Source organism: Mchenga conophoros, linkage group LG5 (assembly GCF_057382185.1).
Source record: "Mchenga conophoros isolate Kocher_MC1m ecotype Shallow Benthic linkage group LG5, M_conophoros_male_GT1.1, whole genome shotgun sequence".
In the NCBI taxonomy this organism is placed as follows: domain Eukaryota; kingdom Metazoa; phylum Chordata; class Actinopteri; order Cichliformes; family Cichlidae; genus Mchenga; species Mchenga conophoros.
Window position 1 is genome coordinate 14,529,301 of NC_140530.1, and position 23,018 is coordinate 14,552,318.

Sequence of the window (23,018 nt, forward strand, 5' to 3'; positions counted from 1 at the left end):
CCACTCTTGCACATCACAGTGCCCTGCCAAGAGTGTTTCTCCTGCACTGTGTCAGTTAGAAATGTCGGTGTACTGTTGACTTTACAAGTGTCGTCGCTGATCTGTGGTGAGGGGAAACCGTTTGGATGTATTTTGAGGTCCCTTAGGGGACTGCAGGGACTTGTGGGAAGATGACCTGATTTCTAATTTTCTCCTCTCCTGCCTGGGCTGTGGGCTCGACACTGATTCAAACGCAGAGAAGCCCGTGAGAAGAATGACTAAAACGATGCTACACCAGACCTATTTGGAATACGGTTTCTCTGTCAGTGTAAATCTGGATGTTTGGTTGATGGATACAGGCGTGGCTGTAATTCTGCACTGGTAGATTCGGGTAAGTGGAAATACACTTAGGTTTGCCTTGGGATATGCTTCACTGTTACCGACGTGTTTACAACCTAAATTGCATATTTGCAGCATTTTTCTGTAATTGGTTTTATCCCATCTGACACACTAATCCAAAAGAGGTCATGGTCTTTTTTTTTTTCTTTAAAAACAAAAGAAAGACAGCGGTCCATACTGTTTGTATATTTAGATCATTTACAAATGCAACAATTGGAGTTTCCAAATGCACGTCAGTATGTTCATCCATATGGTCTTCATTTGTTCAGTAAATGCCCTGAAGCTGTTAATAGAAAAGGTGGATTAAAAATGTCCAGTGAGGTAAGTGTGCGCAGTGTGACGCCGTCATCAGATCAGATGATCGTTTATTTTAGGACCCCAGAATAAGGTCGCTTTCCAAAACTGAAAAAAGTATCCTCTGTACAGGAAGGTGTCTGAATCACTTCTGTAACTAACAGAAACTTGTAAGCTAATATAAGAACCTCAGCATAATAAATGTGATTGTAAAATGAGTAAGACATCATTTAGAACCGGTAAACTATATTTTTATAATAATAATACAAAAGAAATGTGTAGTAGTAGTAATGCCTAGGCTACAATAACTTCACTTACATCACTATTGTTTTTTGTTATTTATACACAGCATGTACATTATTCTGATTTAAGTAATTCAACAAACATGCTTTCCTGGGGAAACTATTTTATCTTCACTCACTTTTTGACTGGTCAAATATAGGACTTCAATTCCCTTTGCAATCATGTTTAAGTGGCTTTAATACTTAGTAGTTTTGTGGCATTGTCTTGCATTTGAGAATTGCTATATTTAAATTGTAGCAAACTTTGCCTATCCTAACTGCTTTCTTCTGCTTGTCAGGTGAGCAACCATGGCTAACCTGCAGCAGGAATACCCTGGAGTTCTTCTGGGGATCCTGGAGGAACTGGCCAATATGCGCCAGTGGCTTACGTTCCAGGATCTTTGTCGTATGGTCAGCAGCCGCTTTGACCTCGAGCACCTTATTGAGCTCAGGAGTTTGCTCTTTGCGGCAGCTAGCAGGGATCCCTGTTTCCCAGCCACTCTGTTCAGGGACAGAGTTTCTACCAGAGGCCAGGGGCTATCACCCATAGGTGTCGCTGCTGACATAGTAACTATCTTCAATCTTATTCAGATGACGGGTGGGGTCTCTGAAGGGAGCCAACCAATGAGAGCTCCCACTGTCCTGCCTGTTGACCAGTCCCCAGGCCCCAGTCTGCCTGGGATCCACCAGCTGAATATCCCTGGTCGAGAACGAGTACGCACCCACTCTGACTCCAGTGGCCAGCCAATTGACCAGCACTTGCTTTTTCCAAAATCAAATTACTCAGCGCGGAAACGAGCAAGTCTTCCCCCGGATCCTATCTCACTTGTGTCCTCCCCCCCAATAAGAGCGAGGGCTGTGTCTTTCGACTTGCCTCACACCACCCTTCTGTATCCTAGCAGTCAAATCTCTGACAACGCAATGAAGAATATCTACCTACCTTTGGAAACAGACAGTGAGTCTAGTGGAGATTCTGCCACCGTGGAGGTGTTTGAAGCTGAACAGGGAACATCGGTTGACCAGAAGAGAACCATCTTCAGGAAAGACTTCCACAACCAGCCACCTTTAATACCCCAGGTCACTGTTAGCAGTGAGTCTCCCAGTCCCAACAAAGGGCAGAAAGGATTCGACAATCTCAGCTTTGATATGATCCCTAATCCTTACCCATCACCAACAGCAGTTTACCAGACTCCAGAGCAGCGAGTTAAACATGAAAGCTTGGATGACCTACAGGACTCAACGTATTTCGGACCCGGCTCTATCCCGGAGCCATCCCCACGGCACCTTCAACCTCCTAGGACAAAAAAGCATGCATGGAGCAGTAAAAGTCACAGTCTAGAGGATCGGCTAGGCCTAGACAGCATTGGGATGGGCATAGAATCACAAGGGGGGCAACTTCCAAGACGTTCAACCCCTGCTATCAGTAGGGGCTTTGGGGGGTCTTCAGGAGGAGAGAGTGGAGATAGTGGATTGCCAGGTGGAGCTGATGGATTCAAAGCTCAGGCAACACAGACAGACCCACCGGACCCTCGGCGACTCCGTAGCCTTGTTCATGCTGATCGCCTCTCTTTTATGACCTCATTAGATGACCCTGAGTTTGGGGAAGATGACATCAGTGCAATCTTTCGTTTCTTAGATGACATTAGTATGTGTGGTTCCACAGGAGTCCTGCACCCCAGTGATAGCACCGCTAACCAGGACACCCCTGAGGCTAGACGTGGCCGGCTAGGTCAACTCCAGAGGCTCTTTCACTCTCTAGAAAGCAGTGACGATGGGCTGAAAGCCAGTGTCTGTAAGTTACTGCTTCGTATGAGCCAGATAGAAAGACAACTAGAATCGCTGAATGATGTGAAGTCTGAGATTTCCCAGGTACTTTCTGCTTTACAGCGATTAGATGAAAAGATCCAGCAGCCACCCGGAGGTGGCGGACAAGTTACAGGTGGGAGATGGCTTGAACCTCTTAGTGGTGTCTCCTCTTTCATGAGCCACCCTTTAACTCCTTCCGAATCATCAGAACCTCAACCTTTGTCTGCATCTGGACATCTGTTTCCCGCTACCAGCTCCAGTAGTCTGGACTGGAGCCGTTGGAATACTCCAGGAGATCAAACAGAAAGCAGCAAAGGTCAGGCAGATTCAAAGGGCGTGAAAGAAGGGAAGAAGGATGCATCATCTAGTCGTGCCTCTAAAACCCAGCCTGAAGAGAAAAGTGTCTCTGACTCCAAACAACTGAATGTGTCTAACTCTGCAAGAGACTGGACTGTGTCATTCTCGAAAAGTAAAGATGGCAAAGCTTCACAAAGAAAAACCGGGCAGGTAGAGTAATTCCACATAGTATTTGATCCTATATTTTCTATGATACAAAAAATAAATGTTAGATTAGAGATTAGTTCATAAGCATATAATTAATCGCCCTTAAATGTACACAACAGTTTCAGCCATGAGTATAAACATGATGTTCAGCCTCAAAAAGGCATGTTTTTAACTCTGTATTTTGCCGACTAGACATCTGTGATTATGTGGTTGTTTGACAAGTGAGCTATTGGTTTAAACTTTTAGGATGACTAAGATTTGGTCAAGACTGAAAAGAAGTATATTGAAATGTATATACATTGTGGTATTTAGCATAACTAACATTGTCGACTTACGGAATTTTAAATACTTTAAAGATGTGTTGTCATCTAAACAGCATACATAAAATCTGTGTTTGGTGCATATTTATTCTAGGCAGATCAGTCGGGCAGCACCACTAACCTACTCTCCCAAAAGCCTGCCAGCCTGGTGGAACAAGTGTTTAACTCATCCCTGTTCCACCACAAAGACAGCAGTCTCACAGGGGGGCTAAGCTCTGGAAAGGTCCTGGACCCCAGATTGGCCGAGGGAAGGGGAAGACCAATATGGACTGTAGATGACAGAGAAGCACGAATCTCACCATTGGACTTACAGGCAAGAATTTCTGACTTTTAAAGCGACACAAGCAGTGTGGAAATGACACAAGCAAATATGTTGTATGATTTTTTTTTTTTGATTGCCTAATATCAGTGCCTAATGCAGAGTCAGCTGACATCCATATCGATCAGTCAAACTTTATTTATATTTATGTGTTGCACATTTAATGTCTTAGTGCAAAAGGAAATGAATGGTCAGCCAATAAAAACATGGAACAAGTGTGAAATAATAAATATATATCTACTTGGTATAGAAACTAAATGGAATTATGTCCCTCAGGCTCCCGAGTCTCTGAACCCGAACAACATGGAGTTCTGGATGGACGACATCTACAATCCAGGCTACGATGCTCTACTCAGGCGTAAAGAAGCTGATCTCCGCCGGGCCAAGATCTGCAAGCTGATTGCACTTATAGCCACTGCAGTGACTATCATTCTCATCATCGTCATTCCCATTTGCACCATGGGCCAGTGAAGCCTCTTCCAGAAAACTCACTTTCTTGCCTGATTTCATTTAATTTGTTAATATATTTATTTTCAGCAGCTATGAGCTGTGCCTAGGACCATATATGGGATTCTTATTGAGATTAGTGGAGGAGAGACTGTGACTCTTGAGCGGGTTTGATGATCTGCGAATGATCAATACCTCCTTTTATTTCTCTGCATGCACCATCATTATTTATTACTTCAGAAATACAGGAGGATTTTAACTGTTACTGGAAATTACATATAGCCATTCCCTCGTACAGTTACATACACACTGTAAATCATCTCCCGTGCCATTTTTTTCTCCCATTTGCTATGATTTATTTCATGACTTATGTTCCTACTAAACTGAAGCGACTGCAAAGGAAGTAACTAACTTTAAAGGTTTTAAACAGTTCTACAGTAACTGATAGCATATGTTGAAACTAGTAATACTGAGCCAATGCAAAAGGGACTTTTTTTTTTTCCCTCCTTTCGTCTGCACTTTTCTGAGAAACAGCACTGTTAAAAAATGCATTGTGAATATGCTTGAGCACTGAACACTGCCTGACTTGTTCTTGCTGTTCGCCTGAGAACAAACTAGGGCTTATTTCACCTCTATGTAAGATAATTGTTTCATTAGTAAATCAGAGTTTAACATCTGTAATTTATAAATAGAGTTGGATTTCTTTTTATAATTAAGTTTCGTTTCAACATTTCTTCTTGTACTTTAAAAGATATACTGCTCATAAAATGTTAAGTTATTAAAAAAATAATATTTTTATAGAGTTTTCGCCCATTTTCAAACTGTCTAATCCATTTTTGAATGTGTCTGACTTGTGGAGCAGAGTGTTTACCAAGCGTCAGGTTTCACGAAATGAAAGTTGTTGTTGTTTTTGTTGTCGTTCGTGATGCTTTGGCTCTGGAGCAGTGAAAAAAGGAGGGAGCCCTTTCCAGTAACCACTCTCTGAGTGGATGATTCCACTTGTAATTTAATTGATGGGATGTTTTGGAGTCCACCTATGCACATTATCTTTTCACAGTACTCACTTGCCAATAGCTTTTCCACATTTTTGCAGACTCACTTAGCAGATTCCTCTGCTGTCCTTTGAAAACGTCCTGTGAACTAAGTATGCTAACTTTTTGTCCCTGACTAAAGAATACATTGCGGCTGATGTCAAATCTGTTCATCTATAGTGGGATACAACAATATATCTCTGCAACAAAACTACCTGTGTAAAGCTTCTATCTTTCAGCTTTTGCTGTCAGAGTGCTGTTGCTTGAACTCCAAAGTAAGGCTGTGATGTAATGTGCAGAGTTCCCTTTATTGTGGTTAAAATATAAAGCACACTTACAGTAGACTGTAATCTAATACATCCTCATCGGAAACCACAGCCTTTCAATGACCAGATAATTGAATTAAATACACCACCTCAACAAAAATGTAACATTGTAAGCTGCTCAACTTCAGTATTTTTCAGGACTAATTGGATTGCATTGCATCTTTTAGGTGCACATCTTCCTCTGATGTGGATTGGACAGTTGTCATGCCATAAAAACTTCACTTTACACAGGATGTATAGAGAGAGTGGGTCGTGCTTCAGTGTATGGGCCTAAGTAGATGCACTATATACCTGCCAAGTGCTCCCCATGAGGCTGTTTGTGGATCCATTACCTTTCCAATGGTGCCAGTGAGAAGACTTAACTCAGCACAATCTGCAGGGTGCTTCCTTTCAAACTTCTGTGCATTAGACCATCCTCATACTTTTTTAGTCTTGAAATGCACATAACACTTTTGTTTGTAATGTCGATCTTGTTTTTGTAGTATCCACGCAACTTTTAGACAGACAGAGGAAATCTGTAAACTTGTTATTCGAGTAAACAATGCCTAAAAAAGAAAACTTGATCGCGAATGTAAGAAAAACATGTCACCATACAGTTTTCTGGTGTGCAATGCTTCAATGATGCAAGGATGTTTGTTGACTTGCCTGTCTGCATAAACTCATTAAAAGGGGTGTGTGCCTTTTACAGCAGTTTGTCTGATTTAATAAACTCTAAATGCAAACCTAAATGTAATATATCATAATCATGCACTTATAGCAACACAGAGAATGGGGGAAATCCTGCAGAAAAGAACTGCACTGCAAATTTAATTATGTCTCATTTTTCCTCAAGTGTGTGGTTACACTTGCAGACAGAACAAGTCCATCCATTTTAAGAAAGAGCTGCTGATTAGAGGGGAAAAGAGATATTCTGGCAGTCAAATGATCCATGACTAGAGGAAATGTACAAATAAAGATGAATAATTGATAAAGACATAAAGGACGCATCGACTGACAAATCTGATTATCTCAAATCAGCTATAGTGGACTTGAAGTACTCAGACAGTTCTGAAGTAATGCTCATTTAAAAAAATAAAAAAATAAACCAGCTAAAACCTTTTTTTGAATTGTAAACTGTTCTAATATGGACACTTACATGTAAGTTCTGCAGTTGAAAGCGTGTGTGTGTGTTGTTGTCATTAAATCTTGCACAAAGAGCTCCTGCTACACCCAGATATGCCATCCGCTGCTGATTAATGATGCTGTTGGTTGCATCCCAGTTGGCACGATGATGGCAACGAGACACAAGGCACAATTACTCACTGTTTCACAACTTTATAATTTCACACATAATTTCCCATTGCTGTATTGCATTCAATAATATACACAGAAAGAGCAGGAAGTATATATATTGTGGTGGCTTACTCTGAATAAAACTTATAGTGAAAACTGCATAGTCTATATATAAAAGTTACTGATATCACTGACTAATATTTACTCACAGTCAGTAAGGTAGGCATGTCAAACTAAGTGGCCTCATGTGAAAATCTTAAAAAAAATAAAAACATTTAATACTTTTGTTCTATACATTTCAGGAATATTAAAAATGCCCATGATGATTATTTGTTTGTTTAAATAAATAGATAGATAGATAAATAGATACTTTATTGATACCACAAGTGAAACTGTTGTGTTGCAACAGCATGATAAAGAATAAAAAATAGTACAGTCTACAATAAATAACAAAGAAACAGCACTTTGTAGTGCCACAGCCGCCTTATACTCAGGGGCGGATCAACAAGGGTGTTATGTGCCACCCTAAAATAATCTCTTGCCACCCGTAGTGCCACCCTAGGTTTTTGCATATGCCAATGTTGTTTTTTAAAATAAGCTAGCATTAACACTTTGAGCCTAGCTACAGTTAACACTGAATACCTAAAACTGAGTATATTGCATACTGTTACCCTCCCTCCCCACTACTAAAAAATGGTTATTTCTTGTTGTCAGTAGTAACCAATGCCTTTGATTGTGCCGAGCAATGATATTTTTAAAAGTGATGAAAATCCTAGGCAAGACTCCACTCCTCTGTGAGGAAACATCTGAACCGTTATCTGTGTAAGTATGTTTTTCTAACATAATATGTAAAGTTGGTAACAGTATGTTTTTAGAGGCTTGGTGGAGGACAAGAGGTGGTTGCTGTGGTGATGGGTGAAGTGGCGTGTCCACAGAAGGAGATGCTCAGAAAGCTGCAGAAGAAGACGTGTGCTGAAGTGCTGAATCTCAGCCAAATACAGACAACTGTGTGTATGCTCAATCATCTAGTGGGCTGGTTTCAGTCATTGTGCGAATGTACTGTTTATAAGTTTGGGGAAACCTGCAGTCAGCTGAGACTAAAGAAGTCACTTGGTTGAGTGACGAAACGTTTCTCCCACTACGTCCAGATGGACAGAATCAACCTTTTGGGAAGGACAACTGTGGCTTTTCTCCAACTTTTGGCCAATCATGTTAGTGTCCTGTTTATCACACATAATAAAAAGCATTTACTCTCTGTGTGTGATGTTAATGTGCAAATGTCATTTGTTACTATAGAGAATATGCACAGGACTACTGATATAGGGCTGTGTTTTTGTGGCACTTAAGTTTAAATTGGTCATGGACAGACATTCTTCCATAGCATGAAGAACAGCAAAGGTCTAAGGCAGTTTTGAACTAGTAATATTCGTTTTCGAAATGATTCTTAGTTTAGCCACAGGTTTGCTTTATGTGTTATTACAGGACATGTTTTTTTGAAACGCATCTCCAAGCTTGAAAGCTGGGCAGGCACAAGTCCATTTATTTTGTTATGAGTTTGAGTAAATGAATGAATGAATTTGTTCGCAGCTGGAAGAGGGTGCTGTTAAAACAACCCTATTATTTTTTTCTGTTGACTGCTTCTCTTAGCTTCCACCAACATTATTACCAAACATACTCATGGGCAAATAAATAAATCGCTCTTGTACAAATGATCGGTGAAAGCCTCAGACTATCGTCGGTGGTCGATATATTCGTCCAATCGCCTAACCTTATCCTATATCATATTGTTGGGGTCCACAGAACACTTTTTTTTACATTTTACTTTGTAATTATTAAATGTTTGCAGGTGTAAGCAGAGTTTGCCTGCACCACCACTGTCCCACTGACATCCAAATTCATGCAGCAGCTAGATCACCATTCCTTGCTGCTAATGAAAGTCTTCCAAAGGAAAGGAGGAGCTCTGCGATAAAAAACAATTAAGAACATAATTTTGAGTTGTTTTTGCAGCACATTTTGGGTCCTTATGGAGTTCCACTGTTAAAAGCAGTCCAATCAACCGACGTCAGACAAATCTGAGGAGAGATTATAGTACTGCACTGCGCAGTTATGAATTCATCCTGCTGCTTCTATCAGCAGTGGCATTATCTGAAGGGAACCAGTGTCCTGATTCCACTGCCCTGAGAATGGAGGCTTGACCCAGCAGGGAGCACCATCATACCAGCTGGTGAGTCTGGTGAGGCGGTGGAATGGTGTTCTCCCTCGGACTCTGCAGCACGTAAAAGGTGTCGTCAGCTGCAGTGGGTCTGGGGTCAATGAATCCCCTGAATGCAATATAAGGAAACTCCTTGGACCCTGTAACCAGGTCATGGTATAGCAAGAGGATTCTGGTACATCTTGGTGTTTTTGGTTAATGTCACAGCTGTATCGATTTTATGAGGCTATACTGTGTAAAAAAGGCTGGTGCGGTGTAGAGATTTACTTTAATTTGCCAGTTTTATTTGACTTTACAACATTTACGGAGAGATATTTTCAATAAAAAATGACAAATGCAGCAGCTTATTTAGTTTAAATTCTAACCTTCATAGGCTATTGTAAAAGCGTAACGGATAGCTATTTTTTAAATTTGAAATTTGCGTTTGTAAAATAGTTTAAAGTTAAAAGTTGGGCATAAATCATTATAAACAGGCGTTTGTTATACATTTCAGGTAAATTTTATTCTGTAGGGAAAAAGGGCGAAACGTCTTTATCAAAGGCGCAGTTAAACGCTCGGACAATATTTCACAGTACACCAATTTTATTGTACACGGGTTTTTTTGTTTATTTTATTTATTTTTTCCGCACGAAGATGATTTATTTTCTTTAAATATTTTGTGATGAATCGATGATTAAAATACATTACATATTGCAATATTACAATTATTAAAATACTTATCGAAACTGTGAAACTAAATGAGATTTTTTTTTTTTTTAAATATGATAACTATGGGAAACTTATTCTGAATAAATAAAGCCGACATGTTTATCCCTTCACCTTGCTTGGGTGACACTGGGAGTCAAGGTGCTAAGGTTTACGTGTTGAGGGGGCAGGAGCCAACAATCGAATTTGGTTTTCACGTGTGAGCGCTACCAGGAGCTTTTTCTACAAGTGCTGTGAAAACTGTACATCTAATGAACAAATTATTTTTAACTAATGTTGAGGGAGATGTGGCCAAATTTGATCTTTTAAGCATAGTGTGGAAAATAAGTTATGGCTACTGCGAGATGCTGATCTAAATAAATATATCATAATTATGTGAGATTTACTTTAGTATTGCCGTCCATACAGGTGTCCAGATGTATGTTATGGGTGATAAATTTAAATTGTGTGCATACAATAAGCAGGCTTGAGGTTTCTCACCTGACTTTAGCTGTTTTATTTTCAATAGACTGATATTTAACCGAAATACAAATATGAAAACCTAAGTGCTGAACACGAATTCATTATTAAACATCACTGAAACTCTATGCAAGCTTAATGGCAATGTGTTCATGATTCACAAATATTATAGATTGCATTCATTTATCACAAAACTTTGTTCACAGTCACCAAGAACATGCAAAGTTGTTCTTTACTATGATCTGTACATGTCTTGAGATTTAAACCCTTAATTTCTCTGATTATGTCATGATTAACATAGGTGACCTTTTTGTTTTCTTGTAGCTGAGTTGGTCAGTCCAGTCAGTTTATGTCAAATGATCATCACAAACCTGAGGAACCGTCCTGATTGATTCAATTTCTTTCATCACATCTCCTCCTGTTTCATGCAGGCGTCTTTCGTACACCATCATCACTTTCTCCACTTCAGCTTGAGGTAAACTTGTTTATTTGCAAAGAGAAGCAGAGGCATGGCAGTATATGGATTGTTGTTGACTAAAAACACACAGTGGTAAGAACTAAATTTGAACAGATTTTCTGCATTTTTGTTTGTGAGCTTGTTTTTTTTTTTTTGCAAAGGATAACAATGTTTCCATACACATAGTGAATTTTTCATAGAAAAACTGGATCTTCTTAGTTCTGCCTGTATTTTCTTCACATTGCTACACTGATATGAATGCACAATTTTAAGGGTTTAACCAGACATAGAGGGAATGGGTCAAGGTTGGAAGGAAATCAGACATAGAGGGAATGTGCCACTCCATCTTGGAAGATGAGGGCCAGTTCAAACTATTTTGTGTTTATTGGTTCTTGGAACATTCATAGAACACCCAGACCACATTATTAAGGTTTACAGATAGAACAGCATGCATTTTTGCAGTATTTTCACTATACACATTTACAATGAGATACAGAGGAAATTGAGGTTTAGCTGTGACTTCATGGCTTGATTTTTGTCCATATGCAATGTGACATCTGTATGTGTGGATGTGGTCCAGTGCAGTTATGTGGAGCTTCAGCAAAGATGAATACTGTCAGAAACCCCAGTTTTATTGTTTCACTGTATTTTTTATTTATGTATTTAACACAACTAAAAATGAACGGGAAACCTATAACAGATGATGCAACACATTAACACATAGAGTAATAATAACATAATAAACAATCGTACTGGCAACGATTGCTTGCACTAAGTCAGTAAAAATCCATCAAGAATGCAGTGTTTATTTAAGGTTTTGTTTCTTTCATTACACTCTGAGTTGGCATGTGCTTTTCAAACATTACCTTTAAACTGTTTAATATAGCGGTCATTCCATCCACTCACCTTTAATCTTTAATAGTTTTTGAGATGTTGGTGAAAAATGTGTTCATGACTGCAGATTTCTGGCATTTTGTGTAAATTTAAGCATGTAAGCATTGATTGTTTTTGTTTTTGTTTTTGTTTTTCTAAGAAAATAAGGGAGTGAAACTAAGTTAGACTTGTGTTTGTAAATGAACCCCCCCTATGTTGTGTAGCTTTCTGGATTTTATACCTATTGGACTACATACTTATTATATAGGCTATACAGTACATAAAATCAAAATTTGCATGTTTTATGTAACTGAAATGTTTAATTATGTGGGCTAAAGAAAATAAGAAATTTATAGAGTATATTTATATGAAACATGTGTCTATGTACTGCATTTGATGTATTTTAACGATATATATAATGGATATTACAGATCGTAACACCTGCATATGTGTATCGGACATAAAGAGCCGCACATTTATGGTGCAGTTACAACTCCGGTTCCATGGGGGTGCCAGGGCGCACAAACTTCCGGTTTCAATAGACGAGTAAGAAAAGCGGCGCTGATTTTGAACTTTGGAGAAGAATGTGTAAACTTAATCGGGCAGGTGTGGCTTTGTTGTTACTGTGGGGATAAGCGTCCCTCTTAGCATCGGATTGTGTTACATTACATTGCCCGTCACACTGTTACAACATCTTTATTGCATAGGTACGTTGTTTTTGTTGTTTCAGTGTTCTTTCGGTTACTTTAACGATAGGCTGCACAGTCAGCTGACCTCAAGCCTGCTAAAGTTAGCGCTAGCATGCCAGTGACTTCATCGTAATGATAAACCTAGCATGGAGTTAGCTTAGCCGCTTGCGAGTGTTTGAATAAACTGACGATAATGCCAATATTAGTGCTTAAACAACAAGGAAACAAACTTAGTATTTATTTGTCATACGATAAACCTTTTGTCTAACGTGACTGCCCATTTTGACTTGATTCATTACTGAGAGTGTGAAGTGTAATTAAAGTGAAAGGAACATTGTCTCACTAATCTTCAGCTAACACATCTACAGAAAGACACCATGGAGCTGTCAGCATTGAACCTGTACAACCAGTTTGAGAGTCTCAGAGCCCAGGTCGACGGCCTGAATGAGAGCATTGAACCACGTAAGTTAATTTCTTACGTAGCTTTGGTATTAGTCACCTTTGTAGAAGCCTTTCAGTGAAACTGCAGTGTTTGTAAGCATTAAGTAACAGCATTAAGCGCGTCTGCTCTGGAATTGTGTTATACTTGGTAGCTGTACTAAGGTGGATGTATTTCAGCCAACTTATTAACACCAACCTGCTCCTCCCATCCGAGTACTTGTTAGAGGGTGTGATGAATTGTATGGACACAGAAGCAGCACTGATTATAGAGCCTCTGCATTAGTAATTTAAAGGTTCACTCAGTCAGGGTTATAGAAAGCTAGTGAATATTGATAACGCACCTGATGATACAAATATAAATTGAAATAACTATTTGGAGTCTAGTAAAATAAATAGAAAGTCACAATCATCTCCATTTATTTTTTATTTATTCACTTACTACAAACAATCTTATGTTTTTGTCCTCTTTCTAAATAGTATAGATTATAAATAACAGATCTAAATCTCAATTAGGAGCCATCATTAGAAGCAATTGAACATGATTTATTGTAACAGAGAATTCAGTTATGCTATTTGACGATTACAATCCAATGATCCATCACAACAGAACAAAATCCCAGCAGTGATGGGAATTAAGACATGATCCCCTTGAGTGTAGATGCTGATTGTGGCGTTGAAGATAAGATGGAGGCTTGGATGAAGCAAGGATGGGGAGGAGGTGGGTTGCACAAAGGAGTCTGGAAGAGAGAATGAAAGATAAGCAGTACTATTTAAAGAAGAGTTGAGGGTAATTGGTTTGAAGAAAGATGATTGGACTACAGCAATGGTGTTAGCATTGAGCTTTGCAGCGTGGGAAAGTAGAAGTGATGTAATAAATAGACTAACAGCCAAACACTGTAAAAATGGACAGATGAGGAGATACAGATCTTCCTTGTTGAACTTATACATACATTTTGTAATAAAAATAATGAACTGTATAGTGTGCACAGCAGCAATACAGCAATCCCCTTGTCTTGTTTTCCAGAGTTCCTCCAGATGGCAGTGAACTTTGAGGATTGCCGCAAGAAATGGCTGCAGGCAGGCGAGGAGTTAGTTTCCAGTAAGGAGATGCTGGCTAAAGCAGAGACGGAGAGGGGAGCCTTGGAGGTCAAACTAAAACACGCTCGAAACCAGGTGGACGTGGAGATCCGCCGGCGGCAGAAAGCTGAGGCCGTATATGAGAAGCTAGTCAGTGCTACTCTGTTTTTTTTTCTTTCTACTCTTTCTTTATGTAACCAGCAGGATTGCTGATGTGAAATTAGATGGAGAAAGAATAGATGAAGATTCATATTCAGATAATGACGATGCCCATTTCACTGTGAAGATTACAATATTAATTTGTTGCTGACTGACAGTTATGTTTCTTTCAACCTTGCGTATAAAAGGAGCGGCAGCTACAGCTGATCCGAGAGCTGCTGGTTTCAGAGAACAACGGTGGCAGCGTCCTCCTCAGTGAGGAACAACGTTCAGCCCTGGCCTTCCTCAGTGCCCACTCCCAGGCAGCACAAGCTGCAAATAGCAACCTCAACTCCAGCCGAAGGTCAGAAGGAGACACTTCTGTTTCTTTCTTCTTCTTCTTCTCCTTTTTTTCTTTGCATGGGAGAGGGACAAAAACAAGCTGAGAAGAAATGGCTATACTCTGAGCAAAGACAAGCTAAACTTTTATTGCGTGTAGCAGGTTAGCACATATGCATGAACATTTTAAGGGAGAGAATTTCATATGCGTGATTAAAACCGTGTTATTCTTAAACTTGGCATATACACAGACAACTAACTTGATCTGTCTTACAGACTGACTACTATTGATGAATCAGCTTCTTTGGTGTCAGACATCAGCTACGACCATACGGATGACTCTTTGGTAAAATGATCCTTAAAGGTTTATCTTATGAGAACTGCTGATCAAATGGTGTGACAGCATAGTTGTTTTTTTTTTTTTGTTTGTTTTTGAGAAACATTGATAGTAAATTGGCCAAGTGAATGTAAAATGCTGTGGTTTTCTGCAGGACTGGGATTCATCTGTGATGAAGAATGTTAGATTGCGCAGACGACAGAAACGAGTGAGTCATGCCTTAAATCACATTTTGCACACATGAATCTTTTCTTGCATTGATTTTTTTTATTTTCTGTCATCTTGACATGTTTCAGTCTCAGAAGGGACATCAGATGTCTCTTGATATTTACTTTGGTTCTGAAAATTCAATTTCAATCCACAGCGTTCCTCCAGAAAACCTTCAGAAGGTCACTTGCAGGCAGTGAAGAAGCCTCGCTCTACTGGATGCCCATCAGATAGGGTAATACTGACCTCTGCAGCTGGATGTGCTAAATAACATTAAAAAAAGTCTGGATCTGAAAGCCTAAGTTTAGGTGATTGTATCTATGAATTAGTATGAAATATCTCCTTCCTTACACTTCAGATGAATGAATCCATTGTGGCCAAAACAACCATCACTGTACCTGTAAATGGTGGCGCTGTTGAGGCCGTCTCCACCATTGAGACCGTGCCCTACTGGACGCGCAGCAGAAAGAAGAGCGGTAAGAATTTTCTTCATCTCTTATTTATAGCCTCTTACGAACACACTTGAAAGCAACATGATCATACCAAACAACCAATGTACGCTTGAAATAAGTGATTTGGACTGGTGAGTTTCCTCAGTGTTTTGGGGTTTGATTTACATGTGCAGTTGCTCCATCTTGGATTGATACACCAACTACTGACAACTCTGAAACTGTCAGCGAGGCTCCCAGAACACCTGTCTCAGAATTTCCAGCCCAACTCCAGACTCCCAAAACTAATGAAGGAGGAAAGAAACATCACTTCATCTCCAAAACAGTACGGCTAAATTCTTGACTAAAATGAATTCACTGTAAATAACTGAGATTATATTTCTATCTTCTTAATCCCTACTGGCCTGTTTAATTGAGTTGTGTTCCCTCTATCACTAAGGTGATCCGGTCAGAGTTTTGTGTGTCATGTGGAAGAAGAACAAAGTTTGGCAAGCTGTATCTTCGCTGCCAGGATTGCAGGGCTGTGGCCCATCCTGAGTGTCGTGACCTGTGTCCCATGCCCTGTAATCCTACTGCTCTTAATACTCCTGTCAAGAACACAGAGGTACATTGTTCTTATTGGTCTCATCGCTTCTATTCCATATATTTTGCATGATTTGTTTTTTTTTTCACACCTACATAGTAATTAATTGATATAATTCTTGTGTAGTCTACTCTGGCTGACTTTGCTCCACTCACTGCTCCAATGATCCCTGCTTTGGTTATCTACTGCATTAAGGAGATTGAAAAAAGAGGCCTACATGAGGTGGGAAAGGCATTATTGAAGCCCTGTTTACTTGTTGTTTGCATGTTAACAGTTCAATCCTTTCCGTTAAGTGATTACAGTAGATTGTTTCCATCTAATTAGGTATTTTACTTCAAAGTAAAGCAGAGTCACAGTAAGGCTGGACAGTGAGAGCTGAGCTCTAGTTTCTTTTTTCCTCCTTACCCCAGGTTGGCCTGTACAGAGTCTCTGGCCATGAGCGTGTGGTGAAAGAGCTGAAGGAAAAGCTCATTAGAGGAAAGACTCTACCTCCTCTTAACAAAGTCGAAGACATCAATGTCATTGCAGGCGTCCTCAAAGACTTCCTCAGAAACCTTCCAGAGCCACTGCTCACCTTCCACCTCAACAAAGCCTTCATGGAAGCAGCGGGTGAGTTCGTGAGACTGCAGGACCTGCAGGAATTCGTATGTGTTTGAATGTTTGACGCTTTTATTTTAAGAGAGCTGAATTTGCACTGAGTGGTTGAATTTCCTGCCTGGGATAAGAGGGAAGAGTATCCATGAATATAAAATATCTTATGTACTTATTATTTATTAATTTATTTTTTTGGATGTTGTAGAAATCCAGGATGATGACAACAGTCTTGCTATGTTGTATCAGACGATGAGTGAGCTGCCTCAACCAAACCGAGACACACTGGCATGTGTGATGATCCATCTGCAGAAGTAATTTTCATTCCTTTCTTTAGTCGTGTTAAGAATCCTTTTATCTTATTTTTTAATTTACTCTGCTTAACACACAAGATTTACAGTTTGTAATTATGAAATATCTTGAATCTGCATTATAAGGTCAGCTCAAGAAGACTGAATTTCTTTCTATTATCAGGGTGTCTCGAAGTGTGGACACCAAGATGGATGTAAATAACCTGGCCAGGGTGTTTGGCCCCACCCTTGTAGGTCATGCTGTTCCTAACCCAGACCCTATGACCATCCTGCACGACACCAACAGGCAACCAAGGGTAAAGTGAAGAATAAGGACTGGCTTCTCAGAATAGGCATTATGTTTAGAACTCTAATGCATGTCTTATAAAGTAGCACATAGTGTGTGTGTGTGGGTGTATATGGTTGTACCTCAGTGATCAGTGTTTGTCCTTCAGTGTGTTCGACTATAAATAATGGATTTATTTCCTGTCTTCTTAGGTTATAGAGCGCTTGCTCAGTATTCCAGACAGCTATTGGAGCCAGTTTGCTTATCCAGATAATGCAAGCATTGACAATGCTCACAACACTGACACTCCAAACCACAAAGGTAAATCAATGAAAGGTACATTAAGGCTCCTCTAAAATGAATACCCCGATAAAAGTGGGTTTGATTAGATTTTAGAACTGGTGGAGCAAATGGGCATACGATAAAAATCGAATCAAATCAACCAACCTTAATCCTTTTTTTCAGCATTTATACTCAACAGATTTGATAATATTGTCTTGTTAAATTGAGGTTCTGTTGATTTATGGGTTTATCTGTAGTGAGCATACTGGGGCCAGTAACTACTCCAGAGCACCAGATGATGGCCAAAACACCTTCCTCCAGTTCACTGTCTCAGCGCATGAAGCACACCCTCTCCAGTACCACCTTGTGAGTTCACTCTCTTTTTCCAATTCTTTTCACAGTAAACAAGATCGAACATACATCTTATCCAGACTGAAATGTTATCAGTTTAAATCAGTCAAATTTACATCTGATGGTTTCGTTTTTTCACATCTCTGCCCTTAACATAACAAGCTTCAGGAAGTTCCAAAACACACACTTTAATTCTGAGCTAAAGACAGACAAATTTTACATTTCCAGTTTATTTTTCTGTATACTATTACAAAGACCCTGAGGTGGATAAGCAATCAAGAAAATACATAAGTAAAAAGATTCTGGCTATAATTTATTTGGTACTGTATATGATGCATCAACTGGCAAAACGACAGAATATTGGACATATTTGACCTCACATCTCATCCTGTGAGCAACATCATGTAGAGACTTCAGGATTTTGGAACTTCAGCATTCAAAATCCACATACTTGTCTAAAAAAAGTGAAGCTGTTTCTTCCCTCATAGGTTCCAAGAGACATGACACATTTCAATTTGTCACATTGTAAAAAGTACGACAACATGCTGTGCCACTAGCAGTACTTACTGAGACTCTGGACTAGAGCAGATCCATTGCTGTTCTTGTCATTTAATCAGCGGGAAATAAAACATCTTGTGGATATTCCTATGCATTTATGATATTAACTAAAGGCTTCAGATTGGATATGCAGAAATTTGTCTCTCAATATTTTAGGTAGAGAGAATTGGAAAATGTTGGATTGTGAAAGTTTTTCAGGGTGCTAAAAGCCACGTGTAGGTAACATGACTGCCTGCATAGAGAGCAGTCAATAATCAAATTAAGTTAACTCAGTTGTCCACATATAAAGAATTGATTCCTGGTTTTCCCTGAAAACAATAATCTTAATAGTGATTCAGTTGTTTGTCTGAAATGACTTTTACTAACCTTGTAATTCTGTGTGCTCCCTTCAACCCCGACCTCTTCATCCTTAGATTTGGGAGCAAGAGCAAAGCGACATCTGCCTGTAATCGCCAAGGAAGCTTCTTTGCTTCCCCCCAGCTGAAGTAATGGTAACGAAAGAAAAACCCCTCACTACATTATGCTTCTAGGTTACTTACTGCAGTAAATGAATATATATGTATATTTATATAATCATGTTGGAATATGACTATGCAAATTTAGCACAATAACTTTACCAATTTAATTACTGAAGATATTTTTTAAGAAAGCTTTCTAACAAGATTTTTGTTCTTTTTAAAAGATGAGAGAATGTAGGATTTGTGGTTTGTTTTTTTGTTTTTTTGTATCTTTAATCACTAATGTTTTATTATCGGCTCCGTCTCTGATTATAAGAGTTTTTAATGACCGAGCAACCATACTCACACTAATTTAGGGATTGAGATTTCCTACTTCATGTGATGTTTAATGCTGTTTTCAATGCTGCCCCCCCCCCTCCCTGAACATGTGGTTGTAACCACAGTTACATGGATGCATCATAGACCATAAGAAAGTCATTGGTATGCATCAGCACACATGAAAAGCACAAAGAGCTAGAATGAACAAAGAGGTGAGAATCACTAATATTGGCTTGTTGAGAGCATTGGTTGCCGTATCATTTAAACATTTGTTTTAATGATTTTATGTTTTGTTTTATATATTCATGTTGACACGCTCTGATCTTTACCAATCATGGCATTTTTTTGAGAAAAACTTTCAAATACTTAAAAAATATATTCTGTGTAAACACTGATACCCACTGGGAAATTAGAATGCTTTTTGCACACTGTAAAAACCAAAGTGTATTTTCTACATGGTAACATTTACCACTAGAGGCTGCTGTTGCACCACTTTCCATATGCAATCGTAACCTATAAAGACACCATACTGTATACTATGTACGTAATCAGTCAGAAATCCTGGCACTCCTTTCATTTAATATATCAGCAGATATTTAGAAGTTACTCTACTAATGTGGGATGGTTAAGTCAAGAGATCTGTGACTCACATTTATGCGGTCATAACAAAATAAAGCTTCAGCTGTTTTATTGTATTACTGTGAAAACTCATTTGCATGTATGCACAGTGAAGTATTTGTAGTTTTCTTGCACCATTAGACTAACGATAAGAAAAGTCAGTCTTCTGCTCTCATCATCACCTGTAGCAAATCTCTGTGTGATGGTACCGGTTCAAATAAAGGCATTTGGGGATATTCATTTGGATAAAAACTGAAACATTTTGACTTATGAAAACTACATCCTGCTGTTTGTGGTTGTAAGAATCCTGTAATACTGCATTATTTTATGCATATTTGATACATCCTTGTACATGTATTCCTTCATGTGGTTCTTTTTCTCTAATGAAATAACGTGTAAACGATTGTCATTCATCAGAGAGCCTGTGAATCTTAACATTTATCCCTTTGTCTTTGCTCATATAACGTGGAAGTCAATGCCTGAACTAAAAATAAAACGCAAAGAGTGTTTCTTTTGTGTTGGTAGGTGGTATTTGTGCAAGAGGTTAGACATGTGGGTTGAGGAACCCGGCTGAAAGAAGACTGTAGAGCATGTAAGACCAGACGTGTAGGATATGATTTTGTTACTGGTAATTCAGTCTAAACAAAACCCTCTTATACTTGAACATGGATTAGTATTACCCTATTAAATCAGCAGGTTATTAATGCACAGCCTAAAACCTTTCATGTTTAATGCTTAATTTTTCCTGGTGTAAATTGAATGCTGGCCATTGCTATTGAAGATCTTCAGTGAAAGGGCAAAAGCACCGTACCAGCTATTCCAAAGCTGACGTGGCACTGAATGATAATGCAATTTGGCTCATTGTTCCAATAGTCATTACAGCTATTTCCATAATCTGTTGGGCTGAATGGGCAGGCGATGAGGTCCAACATTATTATGAATTAAAGCAGTGATCATTTATACATCTTATAGTTATTCCATTAACAGTTGCTGTGGAGAGTGCTAAGCCAGGCTGAACCCATTGACATAGATTTTCTATGGCCTCATTTAATACAGAGCTTCAGCAACGCATCAGCCCCTCAGAGATCTAAGCCCAGCTGTGTCGAGTGTGTGTGTGCGTGCATGTGAAAATAGTGTGCGCATAGTTCATCCAAATTGGTTTGTTCTCTCTTCCTTTCATTCTCTGTCTCACACACAGCGAGCCTCGAATGACTGCAAAAAAAAAAGACCCTCCAAAAATGTTTGAATTTCAAATCAGCATTAATAGTTCATTAGCCTGAAATAAGGTCTCCTGTGTGTCGATCTGTCCTCTCATCGGGGGATTGTGTGTTTATTTATGCTGTACGGTGCAGCATACGCTCTACAGTTGCAGACATCAAACAGCTGGCTGTGTGCAGTGTGTCTCTGTAGCTCCATATTCCAGCATGCCCCAGTGTGCAGTGATAGAGCTCCGTTCTGCTATGGGACCAGCGAGGGCCAAATGAGTAAGTAGTCCAATTAAGAGCTCTTAAATAAATTACAGTGTAAGCTGGTAAACACATAACAACAACACTGTTTAATTCCTCTATTTATACAGTGAATTGCAGGCAGTGATGGCAAAGGGAACAACAATACTACCACCACCGTCTCTGGAAACTGAATGTAATCAATAAATTACCCAATTCACAAGGTTTACTTATTGCCATTATTGAGTGAAAATAAAGTGTACGTGTCAACCTTTCGGCCGTGTGGCATGTACACGCCGTCTACACCATTGTCTGCTTAAGGTCAGGTTGATGTCAAAGAAATGGATGACTGTCAAATCCGAACATCTAATAACGCATCTAATCAATACATCTCTGAAGGAAAAAAAGTCAAGTAAAGCACCAGAGAAATGCTCTGTACACGTTAATTCTGTGTTTTGAGAACTTGATCTTCAGAGTGGAAAACCTGTTTGTGAATTAGGCAAGGCATCATTGAGGTATACTTTTAAAATCATATCAAGAAAAGGAGCTGGGCTGAACCAGCTGTTAATTCAGGTTTTTTGCCGAGCAAAGGTACGGTCGTGCATATTCGTAAACGGGGCCAATAAACTGCTTCTTTAGCAGGCTAAGCATGTGCTTGAAAAGTGGTCCTCCAGATTTGTTTTTGACACTCTTTTCAATGAATTATGTGACAGATTGTGTGATCAATATGCTTTCCATTTGGCGGATTAAATGCACAGCACTGCGAACAGCTGAAATACCAAACTATGTTCTGCCTTTAAAAAGCCTGAAAACAGGACAAGAATCATTGTCCAATTTACACCCACCCGTGTTTGCTTAACTGCAAATAATTGTGTGGCTTTTTGACTTTCAGAACTCTTGCGCTCTCGTCTTCAGCTCCATCCCTTGTTCTCTCTTTTTTTTTTAAACTCCACTCCCTCTCCACCCCTCCTTTGAATCGAACCGCTGTCTTAGCTGGCTACCATTTGTGGTCGATACCTTGTTACCACAGAGAAATCAATTATCTCAACCAAGCAGCAGGGGAAAGAGGCAATAATGAAAGAATGCACCTCCTTCCCAGACGATGGCAATGGTCATTAAATATGAATTTATCATTGGTTGAGGAGATTTATGTTGCGTGATGTGGGCACAGAGTTCGTGCTCGCTTTGCCGCAGAAGTTCTGGTTACAAGTGTTAATGGAAACGTTCGCAGACTGATGTTCAACCAAATATTTGATTATTATAAGCCGGCCTGCGCGTTTTGATGACATTTTTCAACGAAATAAGCGGGAGACGTGCTGGAAAATGAAACACAAGTATTATATAGCATTTGCATGCCGCAATATTATCATGGCATTCATGAAAACTCCAGGTTCTTTCCAGTGATGTCTCAGTGCTACTCACTCAGGTGACAGTGGAGATGGTGGTGATGGCTGACTTATGGGTGGGCATGCCTACAATACCTGCCTGTTTGGGTCTGTAATGAGCCGTTCTGACTTGACTGACAGGTGGTGCAAGAATTGGAGGCACTGCCATCACCACAGCCGGAGAAAAAAAGTGCAAATGAGAGAGAAAGAAGAACGAAGCAGAGAGGGAAAAATGTGTAATTCGGGCTTGCTCTTAAGGCAGCAATAAATTCCATTTTAATGGGGCACCACAAGCAGTAGCAAGCACTCAGCAGTCTGTTGTGTTTGATGCCAAATTGTGCAGAATAAACAGATTTGCTGTGCAGCTGGTCCAAACACACACTTTCTCTCTGTCTCTGTCTCTCTGACTCGCTCTGTGCCCATCTTTTCCACCTTACATTCTCACAAATCTCCATGCCACACGCACACACACCACCTCTTCTTCCTCATTCC

The 23,018-nt window shown here is 39.5% G+C and overlaps 2 protein-coding genes across 4 annotated transcripts; both read left to right on the forward strand.

The window, feature by feature from the left end:
- Positions 1 to 236: 236 nt before the first annotated feature.
- LOC146573987 (major intrinsically disordered Notch2-binding receptor 1-like) lies at positions 237 to 6,372 on the forward strand. The gene is made up of 4 exons (XM_085275525.1): positions 237 to 370; positions 1,253 to 3,266; positions 3,678 to 3,896; positions 4,179 to 6,372. The coding sequence occupies exons 2-4, from the start codon at positions 1,263 to 1,265 to the stop codon at positions 4,371 to 4,373; spliced, it is 2,418 nt and encodes an 805-aa protein (XP_085131651.1). The 5' UTR covers positions 237 to 370; positions 1,253 to 1,262; the 3' UTR covers positions 4,374 to 6,372.
- Positions 6,373 to 12,186: 5,814 nt separating this feature from the next.
- LOC146573988 (rac GTPase-activating protein 1-like) lies at positions 12,187 to 21,365 on the forward strand. 3 transcript variants are annotated; one of them, XR_014892560.1, is made up of 19 exons: positions 12,187 to 12,391; positions 12,727 to 12,835; positions 13,839 to 14,041; positions 14,239 to 14,393; positions 14,645 to 14,714; positions 14,860 to 14,913; positions 15,070 to 15,147; positions 15,271 to 15,388; positions 15,538 to 15,686; positions 15,801 to 15,965; positions 16,071 to 16,166; positions 16,355 to 16,553; positions 16,744 to 16,849; positions 17,010 to 17,142; positions 17,324 to 17,432; positions 17,651 to 17,759; positions 18,716 to 18,793; positions 21,049 to 21,180; positions 21,273 to 21,365. XR_014892560.1 is itself a non-coding variant. In XM_085275526.1 (17 exons), exons 2-17 carry the CDS (start codon positions 12,751 to 12,753, stop codon positions 18,789 to 18,791), a joined length of 1,905 nt encoding a protein of 634 aa, XP_085131652.1. In that variant the 5' UTR covers positions 12,188 to 12,391; positions 12,727 to 12,750; the 3' UTR covers positions 18,792 to 20,191. The 3 variants fall into 3 exon arrangements, 2 of the variants coding, with proteins under 2 accessions (XP_085131652.1, XP_085131653.1); XM_085275526.1 differs by lacking the exons at positions 21,049 to 21,180; positions 21,273 to 21,365 and having other exon boundaries at positions 12,188 to 12,391; positions 18,716 to 20,191; XM_085275527.1 differs by lacking the exons at positions 21,049 to 21,180; positions 21,273 to 21,365 and having other exon boundaries at positions 12,188 to 12,391; positions 12,742 to 12,835; positions 18,716 to 20,191.
- The last annotated feature ends 1,653 nt before the right edge of the window (positions 21,366 to 23,018 follow it).